At 50.0% G+C, this 11,909-nt stretch overlaps 1 protein-coding gene across 12 annotated transcripts in view; it reads right to left on the bottom strand.

Annotated features, from left to right (window-relative positions):
• LOC110255461 (uncharacterized) overlaps positions 1-11,909 on the bottom strand; it is a 334,726-nt gene that overhangs the window by 82,154 nt on the left and 240,663 nt on the right. For 8 of the 12 annotated variants that reach the window (XR_014816767.1, XR_014816773.1, XR_014816776.1 and 5 more), the window contains one exon: positions 911-1,284. The exons of 1 other annotated variant lie outside the window; for it this stretch is intronic. Coding sequence is in view for 1 of the 11 variants with exons in the window: in XM_084978383.1 (XP_084834509.1) it covers positions 911-997 (87 nt within the window). In the remaining 10 variants the exon portion in view is untranslated. Of the gene's footprint in view, positions 1-910; positions 1,285-11,909 lie in introns of those variants that run through there. 3 more of the 12 variants (XR_014816769.1, XR_014816772.1, XM_084978383.1) reach the window with 1 other exon arrangement.

The raw sequence follows: 11,909 nt of genomic DNA, 5'->3' as shown, positions 1-11,909 counted from the left end.
ACATACTCAAATGAATTCAACAAGCATCACTCTATATCAAACCCAGCACTAAGGACCAATGAGGCCAAGAGAAGAAGGGCCCATTGACCGCAGGGGCGTCTCTGTGGAATTCTGGGGGCGTGGATGTGGGGGCATCTAGATAAGCAAGATTTTGTCAGAGCAAGTGGAAGACACAGGCGTCTGGAGGGAAGAGCTCTGTGCAGGGGCCGAGAGAGGGTGGGAAAGTGCACAAATACAGGGACAGGAAGGGCTGGGGTGGCAGAGGGGAGTGTGCTCAGAGAAGCTCAACTGGATGGAAGAGCTCGACTAACCAGCCACAGGCCCACCTAGGAAATGTGGCCCCTTTTTAAAACCAAGGGGGTGGCGTGGAAGATCTGTAAACGGAGGTGCTTTTGCAAAGATCTCTTTAGCAGAAGTGAGGCGCATGAATGCACAGTCTGAGGGAACCCTTAGGCGCCTCCTGGCCACAGTCCAGACGGGCACAGGAAAACTGAAGCCAAGGGGGCAGATTGTTCTGGAGGTTCGATGTCGCTCCCCCTTGTTTCAACACAAGAACAGTTATATAAATATACACAGAATACAGCAAGATATTAAAAAACAGAAGCAGATGACAAAGAAAAAGAGGGTAGGGTGGGAACTGAAAATGGAGGTAGGCATGAGAGGAGCACGTGTGTGTGTGTGTGTGTGTGTGTGTGTGTGTGTGTGTGTTTAAATAATGAGAAGGGAATGACACAGGATAGATCATGAATCTGGCTCTCAGCTACCTAGCCATCAACACCGGCAGGAAGGGATCCTTCACACACGTTACAAGGCTTATGAGATAAAAGTAAACCGGTTGTTCTGGAGAAGAACTATTTTGGAACCTAAGGCCAAAGCATATTTCCTGAGTCCTCACAAAGAGGATACGTACCATGTAGGCAGCAGTATCTTCATTGCGGACAAAGCCATTGGACACGGGTGTTCCTCCAGTGAGCCTCTGCCTCCAGCCAAAGGCCATAAACTGAAAGCGTGCTCTTCAGTGCCCGCTGCTTCCCATCAACCCGATGGTTTCGAGGTTGTCTGAGCTGCAGTGTGTCAGTCCTTCCCTCCTCTTTATTGCCGGCTGAGATTCCCTTGCAGCTGAGGGTATTCTGGTCCCCTCTAGTCCAGCAGTCTCCCTGGGGTAACTCAGTCTCTCAGGGAAAGGCTCGGTCCTACAGGTAAAGGTTCGGTTCCACTTGACCTTGGGCTTACCTCTGTCCCACCCTAGAGGTGGTACCCATGGCTTTCCGGGGTTCATCCTGTCTGGGGGACAGAGAGGCACAGGCAAGTGTCAGGTATTACTCATATCTTTACTGTAAACCCCACCCAGAATCTGAATGCCTGGTTTCACTCCAGTTCCTTACATCATCACCAACTTTGATTAGAAGCCATAAAAAATAGGAAGCATCTGGAGGTCAAAATCAGAGTTGGCCCTGGACAAGATGGTGAAGTTAAGCCAATTTCATCTCCTGTCTCCCCATTTCCTGCTTTCTCTTACTCCTCATCCCTATCACAGTGGCCTTCTCTAACCAAGACATTGTCCCTACCCTAGGGGAGAGCCAATGACCTAATTCTTACTAAGATGTTAGTGACTTAATAGTTAACTTCAGGTTTTTTGTTTGTTTGTTTGTTTGTCTTTTTAGGGCTGCACCCATGGCATATGGAGGTTCCCAGGCTAGAAGTCGAATTGGAGCTGTAGTTGCCGGCCTATGCCACAGCCACAGCAATGCAGGATCCAAGCTACGTCTGCAACCTATACCACAGCTCACGGCAATGCTGGATCCTTAACCCACTGAGCAAGACCAGGGATTGAACCTGTGTCCTCATGGATGCTGGTTAGATTCATTTCCACTGAGCCATGGCAGGAACTCCAATAGTCATCCTCAGGTTTTTAAGATAGACAGTTGAGGCAGTGTGTAACCCAAAGAATGAAGACCTGGTGGTGGAATTGGACTCAATAAGGATTAGCTAGCAAGGAATACTTTCAGCTGGAGGAATAGTCTATGCTCCCCCCACTATAGCACCACAGGTGAACTCCCACCACTGCGGGTCTTCCCAGGACCAACTCTCATGGCTGGAGCACTGGTCAGTCACTCCAGGCACCAGGACATCACCTGCTAGGCAAACTGCTGAAGTCATTAAAATCCAGATAAGAGAAAGACCATGATAACGCAGCAGCCGTGAGCACATCTCAGGCTGTGGCTAATCCAGGCTTGGGAAACTCTCTGGGCTGGCCTCCCTCCAAGGCCACAGAGCACTCAGTTAATCCTCCAGGACTCGGATGGTGGCCAGGAGCCTCTCCAGTGCAGGCCGATAGCCTGTTCTAGGCCCAGCCGGCCTCCACCCATATCCTGGTGGGACACGGTAGGAAAAAAGCCATGTGGAAAAGGGAGATAGTTTAGCAATAGAGAGCAAATTTTTAGCTGACACTCAGGGAACCCTGAGGTCCAGACCCACTGCTGCTGCTATTAATCAGGGTCAACATGGGCAGGTGGCATCCCCGGGGACAGGCTCCCTTTTCCCCTCGGAGAGGGGAGTTATTTAGATGAGTTGCCTCAGAATGAAGGTCCTCACTGGTTCTGAGAAGTAATTACCCTATGTATCCAAATAAATAATAGAACTTCATACGTCCTCCATAATGAAGGGGTAGAGGCCATTGCATGGCTAGAAAGTCAACGCTGATGCAGCATCTTGTGTCTCTGTTACTCAAAGTGTGGTGCTCAGGGGGTAGAGCTCAATGGCAGAGCATTTGCCTGCAAAATGCTGTGCTCAAAACCAGCAGCCTCGGCCCCTGGGAGCTGGTGCAGAATCCCAGCCTCACAACTATGGAGTAATCTGTGTTTTCATGAGATGCCCAGGAGGTTCCATCGCACATTAGAGTTTGAGAAGGACCACTGCAGAGTGGGCAGTGGGAGCGACTTGGCCCCTCAATGCTGGCGTCAGCTCCTGATGCTCCAGCAAGAGTTCAACCTCCTCAACAAGGTCCAAGAGCCACTGCCAGCTGGTCCAGCTTTGGGTCCTGGACCCATTTTTTGCTCTCTCCAGTGCATCCACGAGGACCCTTTTTTGCTGGGTTGAGCACGCCCATGGCCGTCAGATATGGAATTCCCTTTGCCTGGAACCTCCTTCACAGCACCACCCCCTTCTGTTACCTCCTCTGTTATCCCTTCAACAAGTATTTAAGAAGCACTTCCTATGTCAGGTACCCTCTGGGGACAGTCCCCATGGGGCTTACATCCCAGGCCCCCCAAATCTCACCTAAAGTCATGTCCCCAAGGATGGCTACTCTGATCCCCTGAGAAGGTTAAATCCCCAAGCTCTGTGCTCCCAGCTGTCTGCCCACAATATATTTCCCCCTTGTCAGGGGCTCCTGCCTTCCTTTCCTGCTTGTCAGTAGCCCCAGGAGGGTAGGGCCTGTGTGTCTTGTTTGCTGCTTACGGCCTCTTCTTAACCCCCCAAGTGACACAGGGAGGCGCCCTGTAAACATTCACTCAATGGAAGGAAGGGCTCCCAAGGCCAGGAGGGACATGGCTGAGACACAGAAACAAAATTAATGCAGTGACAAGGGCATTCTGTGGGCCCTCATCACAGGCATGAGAGAACGACTTTTATCTTTGACGCTTATTTCTTTGATCCAAACTTCCAAAGAGATTATCTGTGCCCACAGCATATACCCTTTGAAGAGAGGAAAGCTGAGTTGGCGTCCACCGTGGATTCCTATCTGCCCAGATCGGCCTGGGATCCAGGCCGCACTCTCCCTTCTAAGGAGCCAACTCCGGAGGCTGCAGGGGTGGAGCCAGGGTGTGACTCCCGCCAGCGGGCGGCCGGAGTCTGGACTCTGTGCTGCTAGGTTCACGCCCCAGTGCGAGGCCCAGCGGCTTTACCGGGCAAGGGAGATAGACGGTGGCCTCAGATACGTAGGGGACAGGCCCTTCCCTACAGGAGGGACAAAAGCTAACACAGGAGCAGATGTGCAAACAGAGGTTCAGACACTTTTCAAATCAAGTTTTATTTAGAGAGAGTGGGGCATAAAGGCTTATTCTAAATTGATAAATTGGGACAACCAATAAAAGGGAGAATATTCCTTTTCTCTCCCTTTGCAGGTGGTCTAGACTGCAAGGAGCTGTGGCTCCTAAGGAAATTTGGACTGGTCCTCAGAAACCACAGCGGCCGACTGCAGTCTCTTGACTTTACATCTTAGAATCAGATCCCCAAGTAATAAGGCTGGTGCTTTTTTTCCAGCATCCTTCTCATCTGTCCTCACATGTCCCGAGGCAGTTAAGGCAGGTGGGTGTGGAACCCAGGTTGGCCAGGGAACAGGCTGGGCTCCGGGAGCTTCGCTGACTTTTCCCAGGTCACATGGACTCCTGATTTCTAGCTGGTGTGGTTTCCATTAGCCACTCTTGTCATGGCATGAAAACCATGATGAGGTCAGGCAGATAGCTCTGTAACCCTGAGCTCTGGGCAAAATTGATTACGACCATGGTTGACATACACAGCCTGATACAGCCGGGCAGCAGAGGCAAGAAAAAGGCTACACGGAGTCAGGACAGTACTGTGTTCAGAAAACCTTCGGATAAAGGCTTTTTTCAATAACAACTTCCCTTATGTAAACTAACCAAATGAAAGCAAACCCAAGACTCTGCATATTTGAATTGTTTTGTATTATTTTAGCTGGTCATCGAGTGCTCGTGAGTCAGAGGCAATTTCAGGAAATTCTGCCCATATCACCAGCTGGAAGCTAGGTTCCTGGCTTCCAAGAGCCCTCAGATGCATGTACATGTGTTTCTGCATGTGCACCCACTCACTCAATCTCTCTCACATACACAGCCCCTCCCTTTCACAAACTGGCATATTCACATGCACTTACGCAGAAAACTCATGCCCACACACGCTCTCTCTCACACACACATACGCTCACTCAGACACCCCATACACACATACACTCACATGCATGCTTGTGTACACACGCACGTGCAGGTGGGCACGCATGCACGCACACACATCTGTTGCCAAGTCTCCCTCGTGCTAATTATAAGCAGTGTGCTCCTCACAAAAGGCACTTGTTGCATGAGAATTAAAACTGGGGAACGTCCATTGATCATTTAGATATTTCCAAAGGTCTCATGTTTTGCTTGGTGGACATCAGAACGTTTGGCTGAGTTATGTTTTTCTCTGCAGCTCCCTGTCTCTGGGGATGTGTGAATCAGTTATTCCTGGTCATCTCTTCCCGCCATGGCACAGCACTGGGGAAAGTGAAGGCAATTAGCTCTGTCTCCATTGCAAAACACTAGAAAGCCCATTCAGAGGATCTGGAGATGGAAGGGACTTGGCAAGTGACAATTCCCGCCCTTGCTTCGGAAAGAGCCATCCTTCCAGACAGAGGAGAGGGCAGCAGTCTCCAACTCCCACTGCTTCTCTGCCCCTCTTCAAGGCTTCCCCACAGCACTTCTAGCCGGAAGCCTCCCCCACCTACTCCCCTTTCCAAGATGGTGCTTGGCAGCTTGTACCGAACTCAAACTCGAACCGGGGACGTCCAGTCCCTGCCGTATCCAGGGAGGCTGGGACACAGTGGTGGCTCCCTGTCTGTGGGAACAAGGCTCCCTTCTGTGAAATGCGACAGGGGCCACCCCGCTGTTGGTTCTGGTACCGAGCCAATATTTGTTCTCAACTACGTGTGTTTGTCCACTGTTTGATATTTAGCTGTGTCAATTTCCTCTTGGCGTCTCTCAGCCCCCGTTTTGTCTCCCTCTCATTGTAAACACACCAAAGAAGAAGACTTTCTCTGGGCACTGGTGAGTGCAAGATTCTTGGAAACAAAGCCCCCCCACCCCGGCCCCCTGCCGGTGCTTTCTGGTGGTGGCAGTAACAGCCGGCAGTTGTAACCATGTAACCATGAGCTCTTACCGTGTATACACACGTCAAGGTGATTTTGTTTCAGAGGTGGGGGGGGACGTTCATCTGCTTTTGTGCACTTCTCCAGACATTCATTCCAACCCGAGGAGTGGATGATGCGTCAGTGCAGACAGCAGACCTTCTCCTCGTGATATTTATGCCCAAAATAACATGAAGAAGGCTCACTGGCTGAATGGGGAGGAAACTGAGACTCAATTGTGTCAAAAAGCCTCCACCTCCAAGTGGGTGCTGAGGTGTAGAGGCAGATGAAGGGTTTTCTGATGCTTAATGACAGGACGTATCCCCCACACAGGGTGAGGCTATGGAAGTGAATTACTGAAAAATGGCAGGCCACCGAGCACACAGTGGGTCATCAGTCAATGTGTGGAAAGAAGGAATGGACCCACCTTTCCCTCCCCAGCACCTGTGGCGTGTTCCTGAGCTGTATCCAGAGGTCTCATCCGTACACGTAGCCATATCATCCCAGTGACAGGTTCCATGAAAAAGGGCTACCCTCCTTCCTGCCATCATCTCCCGGCAATGCTGTCTTGGACCATGTGATGGAAACCCCTTCTGACCAAGAAAGGCCTCTCCCAGAGTTCCCATTGTGGCGCAGGGGAAACAAATCTGACTAGGATCTATGAGGTTTCGGGTTTGATCCCTGGCCTCGCTCAGTGGGTTAAGGATCTGGCATTGTTGTGAGCTGTGGTATAGGTCACAGATTCGGCTCAGATCTGGCATTGCTGTGGCTCTGGCATAGGCCAGCAGCTATAGCTCCGATTAGACCCCTAGCCTGGGAACCTCCCTATGCCACAGGTGCAGACCTAAAAAGGACAAAAGACAAAAGACAAAAAAAAAAAAAAAAGAAAGAAAGGCCTTTTCCTTTCTCACCCCCAAGAGCACATCTTCCTCGGAAGATAGCTTTCTGCTATGGAAAGTTTCTCAGTGGCTTCTCCTCCCCCCGCAGAGGTAACCGGGCTCTTCATATGTGCTCCACAGTCTAGACTGTGAGCTCCTTAAGTCAGAGCCCACCTCTGAGCAGCGTGGGAAAGCATGTACGGATGTTGAGTCCATTGAATGACGCTGATTACAAATCTCAGGAGTTCTGAGGGATAAGCTGCATTTCCTGGAAGCTGGCTGGACTGAAAGCCCCTGAGGACTCAGCCATTCCATGGTTGCTCAGCAGAGACAATGTCAGGAGAGATCAAGAGCCAGGGTTTCGGAGCAAACTCCCTGTGCCTGCATCCTGGCTCCCCCCACGTTGGTCCTCTGAGCTTAGAGAGGCCAGGTGATCTCAATAGGTCTCAATGTTCCTTTCTGTCAAGTGGGGGAGTAATGATTCAGAAGAATAAGTGAGTTCATACCGTTGCCTCACATACGCTTACTTTGCCAGATATTAACTGGTAACATTTCCATTAGGAAGGAAGGAAGCTGGCATCAACTCCCATGGAAGGGAACTAGGTTAGACCTGAAAAAGGCACTTGAACCTGGGGAACCACATCCCAGCTCTGGCTCTGACTAGTTTTGACATTGCCCCTCTCCTGCTGTCACAGCACATCCTGTGCTGCTGTGTCTCCAGGACAATCTTTCTAAATGCAGGTCTGACCCCACCAAGCCTTCTTCGGGCTATTCCTGCCTCCCCCCCACCCCCGCCACAGAGACTCAGCTCCCCAAGTGTCACTCAGCTCCCTGCCTGCTGTGGTCCCCACCAGTGCTCCATGCTCACCTCCTGTCATCCCCACTGCTCCCACATCCCAGGCTCCAGGAGCATGTGGCTTTCTGAGCTGTCTGGGATGGCCCTTCCCTGCCCAACTGCGCCCTCACCTGCTTGCGTGACTGTCGAGCCTCTGTTACTCCTTCAGAGCTCAGTCGAGGTGTCACCTTATATGTGAAGCTGTCTTTGATGCCATTGCAAGCTGAGCTGTGCCTCCAGATTCATATGTGGAAGTCTTAACCCCCAGGATACTTGGAAATGGGGCCTTTAAAAAGGGAGTAAGTTAAAATGGGGTTGTTAGGGTGGGTCTCAATCCAATCTGATGGGTGTCCTTATAAGAAGAGGACATTTGGACCCAGAGAGACACAGGTCTGCACATGGAGGGATGACCAATGAGGACACGGTGGGAAGGTGATCCTCTATTTGCCAAGGAGGGAGGCCTCAGGAGAAACCAAACTTGCCGACGTCTGGATCTTAGACTTCCAGCCTCCAGAACTGCAAGAAATAAATTTCTGTTGTTTAAACTACCCAGCTCAGGGGGGTTTGGTGTGGTGGCCCAAGGAAATTAACTCAGAAACCTGTAGACCATCCTTGGTTTGGGCTTCCAAGATAACAGATGCCATCTATTACTCTGGCAGCCACCATCAGGCGGAGCTCAGACACACTCTTCATCGTTTACCCTAAGTCCTGTATGGTGCTGCGAACAGGTGTTCATACGTAGCAGTCAGGAACTCCTCAGCCTTTCCCCTGCCAAGGACCTGCTGGAGGCAGGTGAGCATGTTTACCACTGGGGTCTGGGTGCATTCTCCTCCAAAACTGCATCCTTTTATTTCTTATTTTATTTTTTGCTTTTTTGGGCCACACCCAAGCATATGGAAGTTCCCAGGTTAGGGGTCAAATTGGAGCTACAGCTGCCAGCCTACGCCACAGCCACAGACACACAAGATCCAAGCCACGTCTGTGACCTACACCACAGCTCATGGCAACGCCGGATCCTTAACCCGCTGAGCAAGCAAGGCCAGGGATCAAACCCGCAACCTCATGGATCCTAGTCAGGTTCGTTAACCACTGAGTCATGAAGGGAACTCCGAGACTGCATCCTTTTAAAATGCATATGAATGTTGCTTTCTACTCTCTGGAAGGTTTTGCTATATAAGTGCTTTAAATATCATATGACTGGTTAAAATGACTTAGCTGGCTACAGTTCCCAACTTGGAGTACCACTGGCCCTCTGGGGACATGGGCCACGTTGTCCTATGGCTTTTAGGGCCTCCTGTTTGAGGACATGCTTGTGAGCATGAGCTTGTGGACAAGCAGTCCCAGTGGACGGGGACTGGAGGGAGGGATGTGCCAGGAACTGTTTGTGTAGAAGATGGGAGGGGAGTCGGAGGACGCCCAGATACAAGGCTCTACCACACACATGACCTGGAGAAGCTGGGATGCCCCTGGGTTGGCAGACACTGTGCTGGCTGCCAAATGATGGACTGTCCTTTACCGAAGCGATGGGATGGGTGTCACAATACCCACAGATTTGGGTGCCTACCAGCAAAACCAGACATTGACAGCTTGGAGAAAGGGGGAGACACTGCCAATCTGTAAAATGCATAGAAGAACACTTATCTCATAGGATTATTTTAGAGTTAATTGAAAACTCCTGCATAAGGGCTTAGCACATTAGCACTGAATACTAAATACGTGGGAACCATTATTATAATCATAGTTATTATTACCCCATGATTACTCATCATTTACCCCCACGAATACTCAGAAGGGAACTGCCCTAGTAGAAGTTACGACATTCCTGTGTAAAGAACGTGACTCCCAGAGGTCCCGTTGTGGGGCAGCAGAAACAAATCCAACTAGGAACCATGAGGTTGTGGATTCGATTCCTGGACTCTCTTAGTGGGTTAAGGATCTGGTGTTGCTGTGGCTGTGATGTAGGCCAGTGGCTATAGCTCCAATTTGACCCCTAACCCGGGAACCTCCATATGCTGCGGGCGCGGCCCTAAAAAGCAAGAAAAAAAAAAAAGTGACTCCCTTGGGAAAAAAGAATTCAGTAAACCAAGCCCTAAATAACGTGAAAGACATTTCCTTCTTGAACACAAATGATCTGGGAAAGAATGAAAGGGAAGAAAAATGGTTGAAATTGTCATTGTGAAACAGCTTGAAAATGTCCAACACCCACTTTCATGAGTGGAAAAAAAAACAAACCACATAATAAACTATTATTTTATGGGCACTTAGTATTTGGCAGGCACTTGGTAAACCTTTTCTCCTTCAGTCACGTGAACCTGGGAGGAAGGTGCTGCTCTCAGAGCACCATGTAGACCCCGTCAGAGTCACTGCCATTATCAACTCCTGTCATTCACCCAGGTTTCCCATTAGATCCTGGTGCTGGGGCCTCAACCCAGTAACAGACTGCCTGATGCTCTGGTATTTTCTGCCCTAATTCAGAGTCAGGCAGTTCAGATGCCGCCCACTCCCCACCCCCTTCCCCATCCTGCCTTCTCTTACAGTTCAGGGCACAAGTGACTGGGCTTTGGGTCAGACTCGGTGAGGGGTCAAGTGGCAGTTCTGCACCTTTGCAGCGGCATGACCTTGAACAGGCTGCTCCAGCTCTCCAAGCCTCAGCTTCCTCATAGCTCCATGAGGAAGTAAGGTTATCTTTCATATAATGACATCCAATTCTATGGCTGCCACATAATAAGTATTCTTTTTTTTTTTTTTTTTTTTTTTTTTTAGGGCCACACCTGAGGCATATGGAAGTTCCCAGGCTAGGGGTCAAAATGGAGCTAAAGCTGCAGGCCTACACCACAGCCGCAGCAACACCGGATCATAGCTGCATTGGCAACCTATGCTGTACCTTGCCATGGAGCAAGTCCAGGGATTGAACTAGAATCCTCACAGACACTATGTCTGGTTCTTAACCCACTGAGCCACAACGGGAACTCCTAAGCATCGACATTTTTAAAGGTCATTGTTATTATACTACTGTATAATAACCAGATGTTTAGGTAAGCAGATCTCTTCTTCCCCATCAGGCCCTACCATGAGCTCTCAGATCCAATGAAGCAGCGCTGCAAAATGGATTCTTGATGGCCACCCATAAATGTGAGTCAGAACTCATTTCCAGGTGGCTCTAGCTAACACCTCTTTTAATTGCCTTCAGAGTAAATACCTCCCAGGCTTAAAAAGTTGCCTAAGGTCCTACACAGAGTCCAGGGCCAGATATTGTGATGAAAGCCAGGTGGTCAATTACACAATTATTTTAAAATCAGGCTCCCACCTTCCTCGCCCCTGGCAACCTTGAAGCTGAGGGTATCAGGCAGGAGAACAAAAGATTTAACAAGGAGGTGTAAACCATAGGGTGACATTTCCTGTTTCTTTTTTTTTTTCTTTTTAGGGCCACACCTGCAGCACATGGAGGTTCTCAGGCTAGGGGTTGAATCTGAGCTGTAGCCACAGGCCTACACCACAGCCATAGCAACGCGGGATCCAAGCCACATCTCCAACCTGCACCTTAGCTCACTGCAACGCCGGATCATTAACCTACTGAGGGAGGCCAGGGATCGAACCCAAATCCTCATGGATCCTAGTCGGGTACGTTAACCACTGAGCCATGAAGGAAACTCCCCTGGTTGTTTCTAATTTAGGAATTTTCTAGCCATGCCTCCATCCTGGGCTTTCAGAAATTGAGACATCCCCCCCCACCCCCAGAAGTCCCGACACTGTGATGTGGTTTAGTTACCCCTGCTCCACCATTTACCATGTTGTTTCCGGGTGGGTTTCTGTGTCTGTTTCCCCGGGTGCCACCTAGAGAGTCAGCACATGGGGTGATCTTCTGAAGAAAGCAAGGCAAACAAAGGAAGAGAGGCTAGGTGCAGGGGACAGGAGTGGCCCGTGCAGAGAGAAAGCCAAGCAGAGACACAGGGCTGTGGATGAGTGTGAGTGCTGAGGGCGCATCTGAAGCTACTGTTCTCTCTGCCCCTTGCAAATTACATTGTGGTTTCTGCCGAGGTTTCCTTTAGGGTGATGCCTTTTAAGTACCACCTAAGCCCATCCCAGCTCAGCTCCTTGGAAGCGATGGCAGAGACGCTTCTGCATAATGGAAGAGCACTGCTTGATACACGTTTCGTTCCTCCAAGAAACGAAGGCAGGAACGCGTCTCGCACCCACATCCATCCCTGCACATTTGAACGCTATGTGCATCAGCTGGTGATTTCAGGGTGACATGATATAGACAAAAGAGTAGAGCTAATGTTTCTCTTTTAAACATCAT

Source organism: Sus scrofa, chromosome 9, assembly GCF_054392235.1.
Source record: "Sus scrofa isolate SSC_HxYL_T2T_F1_AM1 chromosome 9, Sscrofa_HxYL_maternal_Yorkshire_Landrace_v2.0, whole genome shotgun sequence".
Classification (NCBI taxonomy): domain Eukaryota; kingdom Metazoa; phylum Chordata; class Mammalia; order Artiodactyla; family Suidae; genus Sus; species Sus scrofa.
This window is presented reverse-complemented; position numbering and strand designations above follow the sequence as displayed.